Source organism: Mycteria americana, chromosome 11, assembly GCF_035582795.1.
Source record: "Mycteria americana isolate JAX WOST 10 ecotype Jacksonville Zoo and Gardens chromosome 11, USCA_MyAme_1.0, whole genome shotgun sequence".
Classification (NCBI taxonomy): Eukaryota; Metazoa; Chordata; class Aves; order Ciconiiformes; family Ciconiidae; genus Mycteria; species Mycteria americana.
In genome coordinates, this window is record NC_134375.1 from 15,498,353 (window position 1) to 15,511,364 (window position 13,012).

Genomic DNA, 13,012 nt, shown 5'->3' on the forward strand with positions numbered 1-13,012 from the left:
TCTCCAAAGCCAGTGCCATCACCTCAGTGCCCTCAGGTGCAAGGTAAAGGCACAGTCTTCATGGAAAGGATAAAAAAAAAAAATCCTGGGAATACATGGCACACCCAGTACTGGTGCGAGCAGCCTACTCTGGAGAAGAGTCTTTCACCACCATAAACGGGGAGGGAACTGGTTAAGAAAACAGCAGATTTTAGAACCTGATATATTTGAAGAAACTTGTCAGTGGTACTATGATCTCCTGGGGTCAGGATAGACTGTCTGTGGCCCAAGAGGAACTGGGCTGCTTGTGAAGAACTGCCTCTCTTCGAGGTCTGCTTCACCGGCTGACAAGGAGCTGTCAATATCAAGTGTAAACATAGCTATGGGTGAGCAAAGATTTATGAAATGCATTGGTTGCTTCTAACAAGGCAACTTGTGCCAAAAACCTGAGAGATCCATTGAGATCACGAGCAAGGAACAGGGAAGAGGTGGGACAAAAAGGCCTTAAACGGAGAATTAAGAAAATGTGCATTTTTTTACCCAGCATCCTGTGGTGATCCCAAAAATGATTCTAAGAAGGGACTGATGTGTTCTTCAAAAGAGAGTGAGTCTGAAAGGGCTGTGCTGCACTTCGTGTTTCCTGTGTCCACGGCCCTTTAGGACTTTGTATTAATTGCAACAGCAAAAATTTAGTGGCAGTAAGAGCAAACCCTGAGGTGCATGAGATCTTCCCTGCGCCTGTTCACCATCCTGTTATCTTTTCTTTTCACTTTCACACAGCTTTAAACAAATAAAACGCCCAACAGCCTGAAAACAGAGATAGTACTAATTATAATAGTCCTAGGGTCTCTACAGATCCCCCCCCCCCGGCTAGATCACAACATATGATCACAGTCTCTTTTACAGATAGGGCAAATACAAGGATTTACCCACATCACTCACCATGCAAATGGCAGAACAAGGAAATGACCCTGTATTTCCAAAGTCCTTAGCTGGTAGTTGGCACTTGTAATACCACATCTTAGCTCTAAATCATTATTAGTTACTTGAATTTTTAGTGTACTTTAGTATATTAGTGTATCTTTATCACCATGAATCCCAAAGAGTGAAAAGAACGTGCTCCAAAAGGTGTACCAGGAAGACCTGCTACTGGGAAAAAGAAAAATATTTAGATCACATCATACGAAGTCGTATCTAAAGACTAGAAATTTCTGTGCTATGGCTATGTGGGCTAAACAGCAACAAGAACACCCTGATGTCTAAGACACTATATCTGAAAACTTGAAAGTAGTTCTTGATGTCCAAGACAGTTCTGTTCCTCAGCAAGAACTCATAAGAGCTGAGAGGACACTGGGGAATCACTTGGAAAATATGACTTGCAGTTAAGCCCTTGATCAATCAGCATAGTGAAAGGAGCAGTATCACTCTTCGGAAGTTAATTAGACACTAAGAGTAATACTCTAGAAAGCTTTGAGAGCAGATTGTGTAAAGACAGCTCCCCGTATAAATCATTACTATACCTCAACTCTGAATTTCCATTAATTATTAAAGCTTTCTAGGCAAGCTAAGCAGATATTCTAAGATGCATATTTCAGAAATTTCCACATGTTAAAAATTAAGTACTCTTGAATGAGCTGGGCCAGGCAATGAGAGCCTTTGGCGGCCCCCATCGCAATGTACTCATGTCACTCATCACCATCTCCAAGGGCCACGTCAGGCTCCCTGCTGACACACGGCACAGCCTCAGACCCAGCCAGCTCCCTCTGTGCATGTCACCGCCCTATCCAACTGAGGAGTTTGGGTTTCTTTTCCACGTATTTGAGACAGACCTGGTGATACAGGTGTATCTGAGGCTGGTCAGAAGTGCTCCTGGGTTCTTCAGCGTACTTTGCGTCAGCAGGGTTTTAGATCATGACACAAACTAAAGGAAATGGGGGTGTGAAATCAAGGACTGGGCACAGGGAGGCTATGGAGAGCAACTTGCATGAAGAACCAAGGCCTGGCTGGATGGTAGGAAAGAAGCTCTTCCCCTCATTCTTCAGGTTTGCCGATGATGTTGTTCTTGGTTTTGTGATCAGACATGAAAAAACACAGATCTGGACCGAAGATGTAATTTGAACGGACTCTCCTGGCATTCTCAGATGTCAAGAGAAGTCAGACGTCGCTGACTCTTGGCTTTGTTTTGGTGTTTAATTAGAAACAGAAGTCCACTAAAGTGCTCTTGTTTGGGATGACTGCATTAAGCCCCCCGCCCCAAGTCCAACTTCCCAATAAAGTACTGGGAGCAGGGGTCTTGTTGCTGTTTTTAATTAGATTATTTTCAGTATTTCCAGATAAGACTAAGAAAAGTACAGCTTAAAATATTCCAAAATAGATCTACATCAAACAAAGGTCGATATTTCTCGTATTCCTGCAGTAAAACAAAAGAAGAAAATCAAGGGGTCTTATTTAGTCATTGTAAAAACGTGGGAATATAATCCCCCCATTCTATTCTGTGGGTCATTTTGTTTTACATTAAACACAAGAGTTGTTAACTTTATTTGTAAATAACAGATAGGCTTGCACTTTTGTTGGAACAGACAAAACAGAAGAAGATCAGCAATGGAAATGTTCAAAGGAATTGGAGGGAATGGCAGACTTTAGATTTGCATGCAAAGCTTTCAACGTGATGAAATCTACCCAAATAAAGTGTCTCAATTTTCAGTTATTCAAATCAAGATACTGCAATATTTTTGGACACTCAAGACTTTGAACTGTTTATTTATTCATTTTCTTTCTTTACTACCTTTGTCCCCTGAGAAACATAACAACTGAAATGTAGCAACAGTGCAGAGTATTTATCGGAGAAAACAAGCACTTAACAGGATTGCAAAATTCCAGGTTCTCAAGAAGAAAAAGCAATAAGCATTAAAACAAAAGCTGTACTGATACTGTACTGCTTTTTAGTGTTACAGATAAAAGAGGCATCTTTTGCTTTCAGTAAGAAAACTAAGCATAGTTGAATAAGAGTGTTAGACTGCTTTTCATCCAAATTGCGCAGCAGAAGGAGACCTTTGCAAAAGTACACAAATCCTATGTTTTACCACTTAGGTAATATTTGAAAATACAGTCACTATTGGATTAGCTAAGAACTAATGACTATTTAGGTAGAAAACCATTTGAGAAAATAGAACAGCCACAGTGAGTGGTTTGAAACGTTTTAGGCAATGACATCAACAGTATTTTCAGTTGCAATTTTGACACGGATAGATGGTGCTTTACAGCTAAACCACGATAAAGAACTGACCGCTCCCCAGAAGTCAGTGGGTATCTGTCTGGTCAGAGATGCTGCTCAAGGTGGGAACCACAGCTAAAGAAATGGGTATGTGGGGCCATGGGTATAGAGCCTGGGCTGCCTGGGTAACCCTTGCGAGGGTGAGACAGCAGAGGGTGAGTGTTGTCCTGACAAGGCAGAGGGTCAGTGACGAGCAGTTCTCTTTAAAGGAGATTTCACTCACATTTGACAGATTTTTCAGGATGGCCACATACCTCCTGCTCCTTGGATTTTCAGCAAAGCATGTGCAGTGTGTGAAAAAGACTCTGAAACCCTGTCCCCAGGCTTTCCATGGTACAACAAGCTGTCTTGCGCAAATCCTTGTCTCAACCCAAGATACGGTCTGAACTAAAAATTAGTAGCTTCAATTATATGATCACCTAGTATGTTAATGAATGAGGGAGTAGAAATAAGGTTGCCTAAGCAACCTCAGTTCTGGCATTGCTTAATATCAGAGTACTTGACTAAGCAACCAGAATAATTTCTTTTTAATACCAAGTGGGTTTCTTGGACAGATCTAGAGAGCACATTGCCTTCATACACTACTAGGAGCAAGGATACAAACATACATAGCTCACTACCAAGTCTACCTCGGCAGACTTGGAAAGGATCCTCCCAGATTAGGGGCTGAGGTTGCCCACAGTGCAAAGCAGCAGACCCAAAGCGCTGCCTGAGCTCGCACCAGGGCAAGTCGTTCCCCAGGATAGCTCCAAAGCACATTTCCACTCTGCTCTTGCCCTTCCCTGGTTTGTCTCACCCTGAGCCAACCGAACCTCATAGAGCATCAGAGCAGGCTTGTCCTACGAAAGATGAGTTGAAACTCCAGGAAAAACTTCAGTCTCCTTTGTATCACTTGCATACTCTTAGGACTGATGACAACTTATTATCTATGTTCAGGTCTAGGGTTGATTGCAGATATAATTTTGCTCTATTCTCATCTGCATGCTTTCTATATATAGCACTACTAATTTTTTTCTTCCCTTCCAGCAACTTTGACAAATTCTTTTCAAGCTCATGATGGAAAGAAATGCTGTCTTCAAAACAAAACAGGAAAAAAGAGCCTGTTTCAAATAAAATACAAATTTGATACCATTTCACCTGTGACACACCTTCCCCACCCTCCTCCAGCCTGTTACATATTTGAAAGAATTTGATACTTAAAAATACAGTGAATACATACAAATAAGTTTAAACCCTATGATTGTTTTTGAAGTATCATGCTACATTGAATCAGACAATTCTCCTCTTTCATCTACACTCCAGAGAACTGCACCTTTTCCCTGAAATTCTATAACATTTGAAAAGAAATGGTCCCAGTTTAGAGTGATAGCGCTCCAAACAGTTCTTGTGTTTTCCATTAATTTTCACTTGTATTGGTATTCTGTTCCAATTAGTCTCTGTTAGTGCTTCAAAGCTCTATCTTATCTGCAGATAACATCAAGGATGAGAGCTTCCAGTTTTAAGTTTGGTTTGTAGTTATTTTAAAGACACAAAGGCATCATTTGTGAATAGCTGATCAAATAGAATAAATACTTTTTTGTTTTGGCTCCAAAAGGGCCAGAAAACTACTTGTCTTTTTGAAGTCCAATTTCATTTAGACATCAGACCTTATTTTCAGGGTGCTGAACTCCCAGAGCTCATATTGACTTCAGCTGCAGTTGTATGTGCTCAGGCAGGAAACAGATTTCCTCTTCCACAAAACTCTGAGACTTCACATTTTTTTTCTTCATTTCACTAGTCCAAATCACAGACCTTTACAAAGATCTTGTAGAAGTATTAGCAAGAAAGATCCCAAATAACTCCCATAACCACCAAGCTATCGGTTCCTTTAGGACAAGTTCTTAATCTCTCCTGTTAGAGCTGTTTCACTCCAGCTAGAAACTAACATAATTATTCAGAAGGAGCTTGACCTGAGGTTTCTTGTACCCCTGCAAGATCCTACCTAAGAGTTCACAAAGTTGCTGTTTTCCGTCTACTGCTGCCTTCTCTCTGGCCTGATAAGGATTTAAACAACGGCAATCAAACTTAGCAAAAGAACAAGAAACTCATTTCAGTAGTGGTTAGCTGAGAAATAGTAGTGCTGAGTTCAAGGCAGCTACAAGTTCCCTTGACATCCTACTGAAGTAAGGCAGACATCTAATTTTATCTTTTTCTTATAAGAGTCATTTAGACAAAACCCCTCCTTCTCAGCTGTACTCAGCACCTCCGAGAAGGCGACCACATTTCAAGCACTGTTGGGAAGCAGCATTCTTAAAAGCATGAAGAGAAAACACTTAAGTCGGTTTTCTCTCTGTTTAAAAAGCACAGTGCTTTCACTGACATCTTATCTGGGATAGTGTTGTTTAGGGAGGTGCTGTCAAGCTTTGCCAGTCAGCAGAGGAGTCTGTAAGTGCTCAGATCCCTTTTCATAAAAAATACTTGCCACTGGCTTTTTCCATATGATAGAAGACATAGCAAATCACTGCTGCACCTACCTGGCTTGCAAATAGTGTCAAAGACAGTGTGACCTTGCTGCCAGCAATCCCAGTACGTACTCTGCACTTGCTGAAAACATGAGCGATTTTTCTCTATGGACCCACGTATGTACTTACGCACACAGATGTGTCATACTGATACTTAAGAAGCTGCCTCTATAGTTCTTTCATGAAGAGCCAGAGATTAAAAGTATTCATGGATTCCTGCAAGGGAGCAAATTGTGGGGGCACAGGTGCCATCCATGAAAGTCCAGTTTGGGAAATGTAAAGCTTCATTTCCGACCTACTCCAAATGCCTAGACAGCAGAGGCAAGTGATTTCCACAGGAATTCTGCAAACTTCCACCAGCCCAACCACAACAGTCGGGGCTAACAAGCACTTCAGAGAACAGCATGAGAGTTCAAAAAGATCTTCACAAACCAGGGAAATAGTATGGAGAAGACTGGGATGAAGTTAGGAAGCACAGCTGCACAATCCTATGCTTAGGTAGAAATAATCAGCTGTATTAAAAAAGGAAAACAACTGGTTATGTTGCTACACTGCAGAACAGAATCTGGGGAACAGGACGGATTATAAACTAAACATAAGTCAACAATTTCATGCTGTCATGAAAAAGACAAACATCATACTGGGATACAGAAACAGGGAGAAAGTTTATAAAACATGCCAGTAACCTCACTGCTCTATTCCATGTGAGCAAAGCCTTGGAAGGAATGTGACCACTTTTGGACACCACATTACCAGAAAGGTGAAGCTCTAACAAAGATCATAAGATTGACCATAGGCTAATGAATATGATCTAAATTTAAGTGTTGAAAAAATCTGAGGGAACATGTGATAACATTCCTTTATCTGCTGAAAGGATTGTCTCAAAGGGATAGGAAGCTCAGCTTTGCACAAGCAGAACGGAAAGGACAAGAGGTAATGGGTTGAATCTACAGCAAAGGAAAAGTTAGGTTAGACATGAAGAAAAGTTTTTGTATTTGTTATCAGGATAGAAAAGCACTGGAGCAGACTGCCTGGAAAGGGCATGTACCTGGATGTCTTCTTGGGACTTCAAGAACAGGTTGTCTGAGTATTGGCAAGGAGACACAGGTCGATCCTGCATTGAGCTAAACAAGGAGTAAATGGTCTCCTGAGATTCTTTAAAATTCCTGTAAAAATATTCAGCTAGCGGCCTTGCAATAATCTGAGATAGCCGGTTTCTAGGCAGTAATAATGAACTGTTGCAATGAAGATACAACCTTCATTTTTCACACCTGTTACACAAACTCCTGTACACTCCTCTGAAAGTGTTGTAACTGCTGTTGGTTACACCCATCTGCCAAAGGATACATCCCCTCCATGGGATGGTCACATTCCTGTCTCCCTCATACCAGTATACACTGTGATATGGCAGCAATTACACCATTCAGCTCATTTTCCATGTCAACTTATCAAGTCTTTCCTAATTTTTGCTGTAATGCCCAAGAGGCTTTCAAATATTTGTCCAGAAAGGTCTCCGTAACAGGTATCCCTTGGCCTGGAGGGTTCCACCCAAGGGACCTGTTTCACCCACCTTTCTGAATGCACCAAACTGAGCCTTTAAAAGGGCAAATTGTCCCATAACACACCATATATCAATTTTTTAAAAAATCTCTTGGGTTTAAAGTACTTTCTACCCAAATGCATCCACCTAAACGCCAGGGCAATACGGAAGCATCTATAAAGACAGCACACACAGAGGTCATGGAGAATTTGGCCCGTGATGGACAAAACATGAAACAGGATAGATTTTCTGCTTGAAGCCAGGATATACAAAGGCACACATAGCGCATATGTTACTATAAAACCATTATAAAGCCTGGGCTTTAATTTTGACTGGGGCTTCTAAGAGGTTGCTGCCCGTAGGAGGGAAAACAGCCCAAGTGTACTGCTGCATTCAGTTTGGATGGTGCTTTCGTGGCTCCAGGGTTAGAGGCTGGGTCTTTCTGCCTTCCCCACCCCAGCACCACACAAGCATCCTCTCAACTTTATTTCACACTTGCCCTTCATCCTCTTCTCCTAACATTGTCCCCATCACCACTTTTTAGCACAGACACCAAGTAACCTCCCTCCTGCCCTCTTGGAAGATGAAAGACATGCAGTGTCTCTCTTTTCTCTACTGTTCAGTGGAAATATGGAGCGTTCTTAATCTTACTGGTTTGTGCTTCCTCTACATTATTAGCGACCTCTATATGCTAACCTGCTTTTGCAACCCTTTTCAAGCTTTTATTCCACCCTCCAGTCTAAACATATTCCCAGACATTCACTGACCTACAGTGGCACCGAGTGGAAAAGTGAAATAAAGGCCCATGTCTCCTCTCACAGGACACTGAGTTATTGAAAAGTTATCTAGAGCATCTGTGAGGCAGAGTGATGGGGAGTAAAATCCTACCGTCTTTGTACTACTCAGAGCCTCTGCAGCAGATAGATCATTTGTCAGTGCCAGTTTGAGGTAGTCTCTATAAACAGGCTGTTTTGCATTTGAAGCACTCACAGGACATGATGGTTCGGCTAAAAAACCATGCATTTTACATGTAATCACCAGGATAATTTGGCTGTATATCGTGTTCCCACAACTTAATATTCTACCTACAGATGCATGATCAAGAAGAGATTCCTTAACTTTGACAGGGCACATCACATTATACTCACTTTATTATTGGAAATGATCACCCCAGGGTGCAAAAGGGAGCAAAGGCATAGTTTCATCATACTTTTTTTTTTTTTTTAAGCGACATTTACTGCAGTGTGGGGTATTCTAAAGCTACAGAGCGCCACTTGCCAGTGGACAAGTGGCTAAATTTTACTTGGATTGTGCAAGAAAGCAATAACTGCTTAATCTAATGCTGTGGTATGGAAAATTCACACTGGAAAATTCAACTTCTAGGCACACAGTTCATATCCTCAAGTAAAAAGTCACTTTAGGTAGTGAAGTACAATGTTGTAAGTGCTGTACCCACGGATGTAACCAAAAACTCTCCTAGTTACGGCTACACATACTCCATTAGACTCAGGAGAGGATCTGATTCTGGACTCCTGACCTAAAATTAAGCACGTAAGGAAACCTTGACAGTTTCGATGCTTGCTAGGACCAACAATGCGTTTTTTCCTCTGATTTGATGGTTATTACAACCTATTAAAGTTTCCTATTCTCCAACTCTGCAAAGACTTGAATGCACTCCCAGTTGAGCAGACCAGAAAAATATACTCTCAAATCTCAACAACCACTTGATACAGTCATTTATCTGGCAACTGATTGATATCACATCTATTTTGGCATTATGATTTTACTTTTTTTTTTTTTATCCTCCATATAAATGCCCTATTTCACAATCTGGAAGGAAAAGGAACAAGTGATGGCCCATAGCTATTTAATAGCTATAAAATAAAACCTATAAAATAAAATTGAAATGAATTATCAAACCATAAACTAAAGTTCGGTGTTTAAAATGGGCCATGGCTTTAAAAATTCAATTACAGCTTTAATAGAAACAAGTTTACTCAATATTTTAATGACCTTCTCTCATAATGTTTTTTTCCTCCTTTGCAAAGCCTGGCATTACCGAGGATGCATGGCAAGCCTGCCTTTCCTCTAACTACTTTAAGATTGATTAGGAAAGAGAAATATTGATGCATTTATCGAAAATAACTTAATTAAACAAGGCAAAAAATAGCACACAGAAACATGTCTCAGTAGAAAACTGGAGTTGATCGAGATTAAGAAAGGTTACATTTAAAGTTTCTGGATTGAAAACTTTAGGACCATTAACTGAATGTCGGCAATGGAGAATACTCCTAATAGGAAACTCATTTAATGCTTTCTTAACTCGTTGGTGGGCTATTTCCTGAGGTTCAGGTTAGGTAACTTCTGCAGATTTGCATGCTGCCAACACGCAGGGGGGTCCTACAGGGCACCTCAGCTGAGAACAGCAGATGAAGAGATCATCTCAGGACAGTAATCTGCATTATCTTTGTTGAAGCACAGATACAAAGTCAGGTTTGTGTTTGCTTTGTTTTGTCAAACTGGTATTGTCATGGTTTGGGGGATACATTTAGCAATGGGCTGCCAGCGATGCTGGTTTCCTGCACTCCTGGAGGCTGTCTAGACTCAGTCCTAGCTCCTGCTGGTTTCAAGGAGAGCTTAAGTGAGAAAAACCCTTAAGGACAAGACTCCAGGGACTGTTAGTTCAAGCAACAGCAACTTCCAGGGCTGTAGTTTTGGAGGGGCTTTTCTTGTCTGTTTTACTTTCTTTGGGAGACATTAGGATTTTGACAAAATCTCTAGAAAAACAGGGAGGGGGTGCTGGATGAACTAGAGAGAAATAATTTTTCCTCTAGTTTGTTTTGGAAACAACCCATATCTTCATTTTAAACAGTGCTTCTGAAATGCACAGTAGCATCAGATCCAAGTTGCAATCAGATAGGTCTAGGCTGATCTGTGTGGAGCCCAGCTGATTTTATTAGGACCCACCAGGAGCTCTATAGCCTGCCATGACAAATCCAGCTGAAGAATCAGCACCACTGATAAATTTAAAGCACTGCAGGTGCAGCAACATGGAAAAAATAGGTAAGTGTTTCTAGGAGAAAGAGGGGAACTGCAACTGAAAATACATGATTCTCAAAGCTGCATCCAAGGGGAATGGAACAAAGATCTTAAAATATTACCCTAGATGTTTCCCCCCTGTGGTTGCAATTATTCCCAAAGTACCCTGCTTAAAATAGGTTTTCAAACCATGCAAGACTAATCATTGCAATTTGGAGATGTAAGTAGGCACTTACCATGCAATTCACAATTAGCTAAAGATGGTAGAAGAATCTCAGTCGTGTTGGCACAGGAGATTTAAAAAAAAGAAAGAAAACATTTTTTTCTTGTAAGAATGACATGTGATGGGAGAGTAGAGGAAGATAATTGTCATAACAAAGGGAATATGTTATTATTTATTGGCCACAGTTAAGCACTGGGATCTTGGATTATAGTATCTGGTGACAAATGCTGCTTGAAATTTTGTAAATATTGCTTAAGAGGTAAGATAACTGAGTAATTCTGAATGTGCTCTGCAACCAACACTTTCAAAATTCAGTTCTGGGAAGCAGAGCGACATTTGCTTTTTGTCCTATAGAAAAAGTAAGATGCAACATCTGAGCACCCTAAATTCTTATTCTCTTTGGGCTTGACCGTACTGCTACTAACGTTAGAGCAATATTGCCGGTGACTATGGCAAGACAATTTTTAAAAGCGAACTAATAACCTTAAAATTTTTGTGCCTTCAAGGCACAGGGCGGTCCAGACTGTCCCGCTGACTGTCAAGCCCACCCCGCACAAGGGCTGTCCCCGCTTGAGACCACTCAGCCCTGTTGCAGCGGAGGCAACGGCCGTTCGTCCCTGCAGACCTGCCCTCCTGGGCCATGGCGGATTTCACCCTCCTGAGCTCGGGAGGGTCACAGCACTCGGCTCCCCGCAGGATCAGACTATTTCTTTGCCAAAGTGGCAGCTGTAAATAGGCATTTAGGGTCTAATTTCTACATCCTTCAGTATTTTAACTTACATTTAGCGAAAACATTGACACATTTATCTGCTTTGTTGCTATTAATTTCCTGGTTCCCTTTTTATTTTCTTCCTCCTCTTGCAGATTCACCGGGTTATGAGCTGCAGTAATAACCTTTCCAAGCCAATTTTTCTTTTTGCAAAGCTTTTGATTTTATCACTCCACTAGTGCTGGGATGCTGATTACTGGTTACCCCCCTCCTTCCCTACCCTACCCAGCTCTAGAAGTGCATGCAAACAAAAAGGGGAGAAAAAAAACCCCCTCAGCAATAAGTTGGCTGATTCTGGCAGCAAGACAAATCTAGCACCACACAGCAGGCAGGCAGAGTGTGCACTGCTCATCCTTTCGGTTTTGTCAGTGTATGGGAATGCTGGACACCAACACACGGCGAGGGACTCGGCCAAAAGCACTCCTCCTCGGCATCTGAATCCTGCTGCTTTCACCCCCGGTTGGAAGATACAGGTAAAAATAGAGAAATGCTTTAGCTAACTGAATTCAGTGAAAATAGAAAGCAGTTAGAAGAAGCCCGGACAGCCTAATCTTATTCCTAGCAGGCAATGGAAGTAAACCACAGTGTACGGGCTGATAGCTACTGTATACATAATACCCTCAGGTACTGCAACTTGCATGTGATTCTTCACATTACAGCAAATAAATTGTCGCAAGTGGCAGTAAAGATTTTTTTTTAATACACTTTGTTCGAGTTGCCTTTATAAATATTTATCATTATTTACATAATTATACCTCTCTCTGACAGCAGGCTTTACAGCAACTTTGAACCACAATAAACAGGCAGACTGGATGCCTCCTTTTTAGCCAGATCATATCTGTGTTATATGTACATCTATTACCAGCATGCTATAAGCATATCACTCATTCATTTCATAACGTAATTTATAGTTACATTACAAGAGAATCCATCTACAAACAGCAACTATGTAATATTGATAAAGCATTTAGGAACAGAACATAAATTTAATGACTGAGATATTACATAGTATCAATAATCTGCAGAAAAAAATATATGTCTGTGTAAGTAAGCACAATTTATTACAGCAGGAACCTAAACAGAGAACATATTTCTTTGTCAGAAACTTTCTTTAAAAGAACTTGACATCCCAAAATTCTTTTCTCACCCGTAGATGTCAGAAGCCGAGACAGACAAGGTAAAAATCAAACCAGCAGAAAGTTTTGAACATGACAAGCAAAATATTTCTTGGCTGAAGAAAGGTAAGTTATATTGCTGAGTTATTAGTTACTGGTTTGTGTTTCATTTATTAAAAATTCTTTTTTGAAGAAAAAGGCAGAACAGCACCTTACAGGCTTAAATATGGCCAGGAATTTCTACCACATGAATTCCACAGCTTGAATTCTACAAAACACGCTTGTACCTTTGCTTATGGTGCAGAAAGGCCTAAATTGCCAAATTTTAAAGTAACCTGCAAGCTCATTTTTCTAATATCCTTGCATTCCTGGGGAAGTTTTATTTGACCTGAACTATAAGCCACTAAGAAGTATGGATCATCATCTTAATTCTGATGAAAAGTTTTTATTACCTCAAACTGTTACTGAATTGGATTAATATTTGTTTGGTTTTCTCAAACGCGAGTAAAGATCAACCCTGAATCTTTGGATTTGGCAGTGTATTAGAATAAAGTAGCATCAGTTGTCAGCGG

General features: G+C 40.7%; 1 protein-coding gene across 1 annotated transcript in view; it reads left to right on the top strand.

Moving 5' to 3' along the window:
- The window catches only part of MDFIC2 (MyoD family inhibitor domain containing 2), a 65,562-nt gene that overhangs the window by 3,412 nt on the left and 49,138 nt on the right, over positions 1-13,012 (top strand). Inside the window, exons 2-3 of the mRNA XM_075514287.1 lie at positions 11,695-11,798; positions 12,479-12,566. Coding sequence (XP_075370402.1) covers positions 11,695-11,798; positions 12,479-12,566 — 192 coding nt within the window. The remainder of the gene's footprint in view (positions 1-11,694; positions 11,799-12,478; positions 12,567-13,012) is intronic.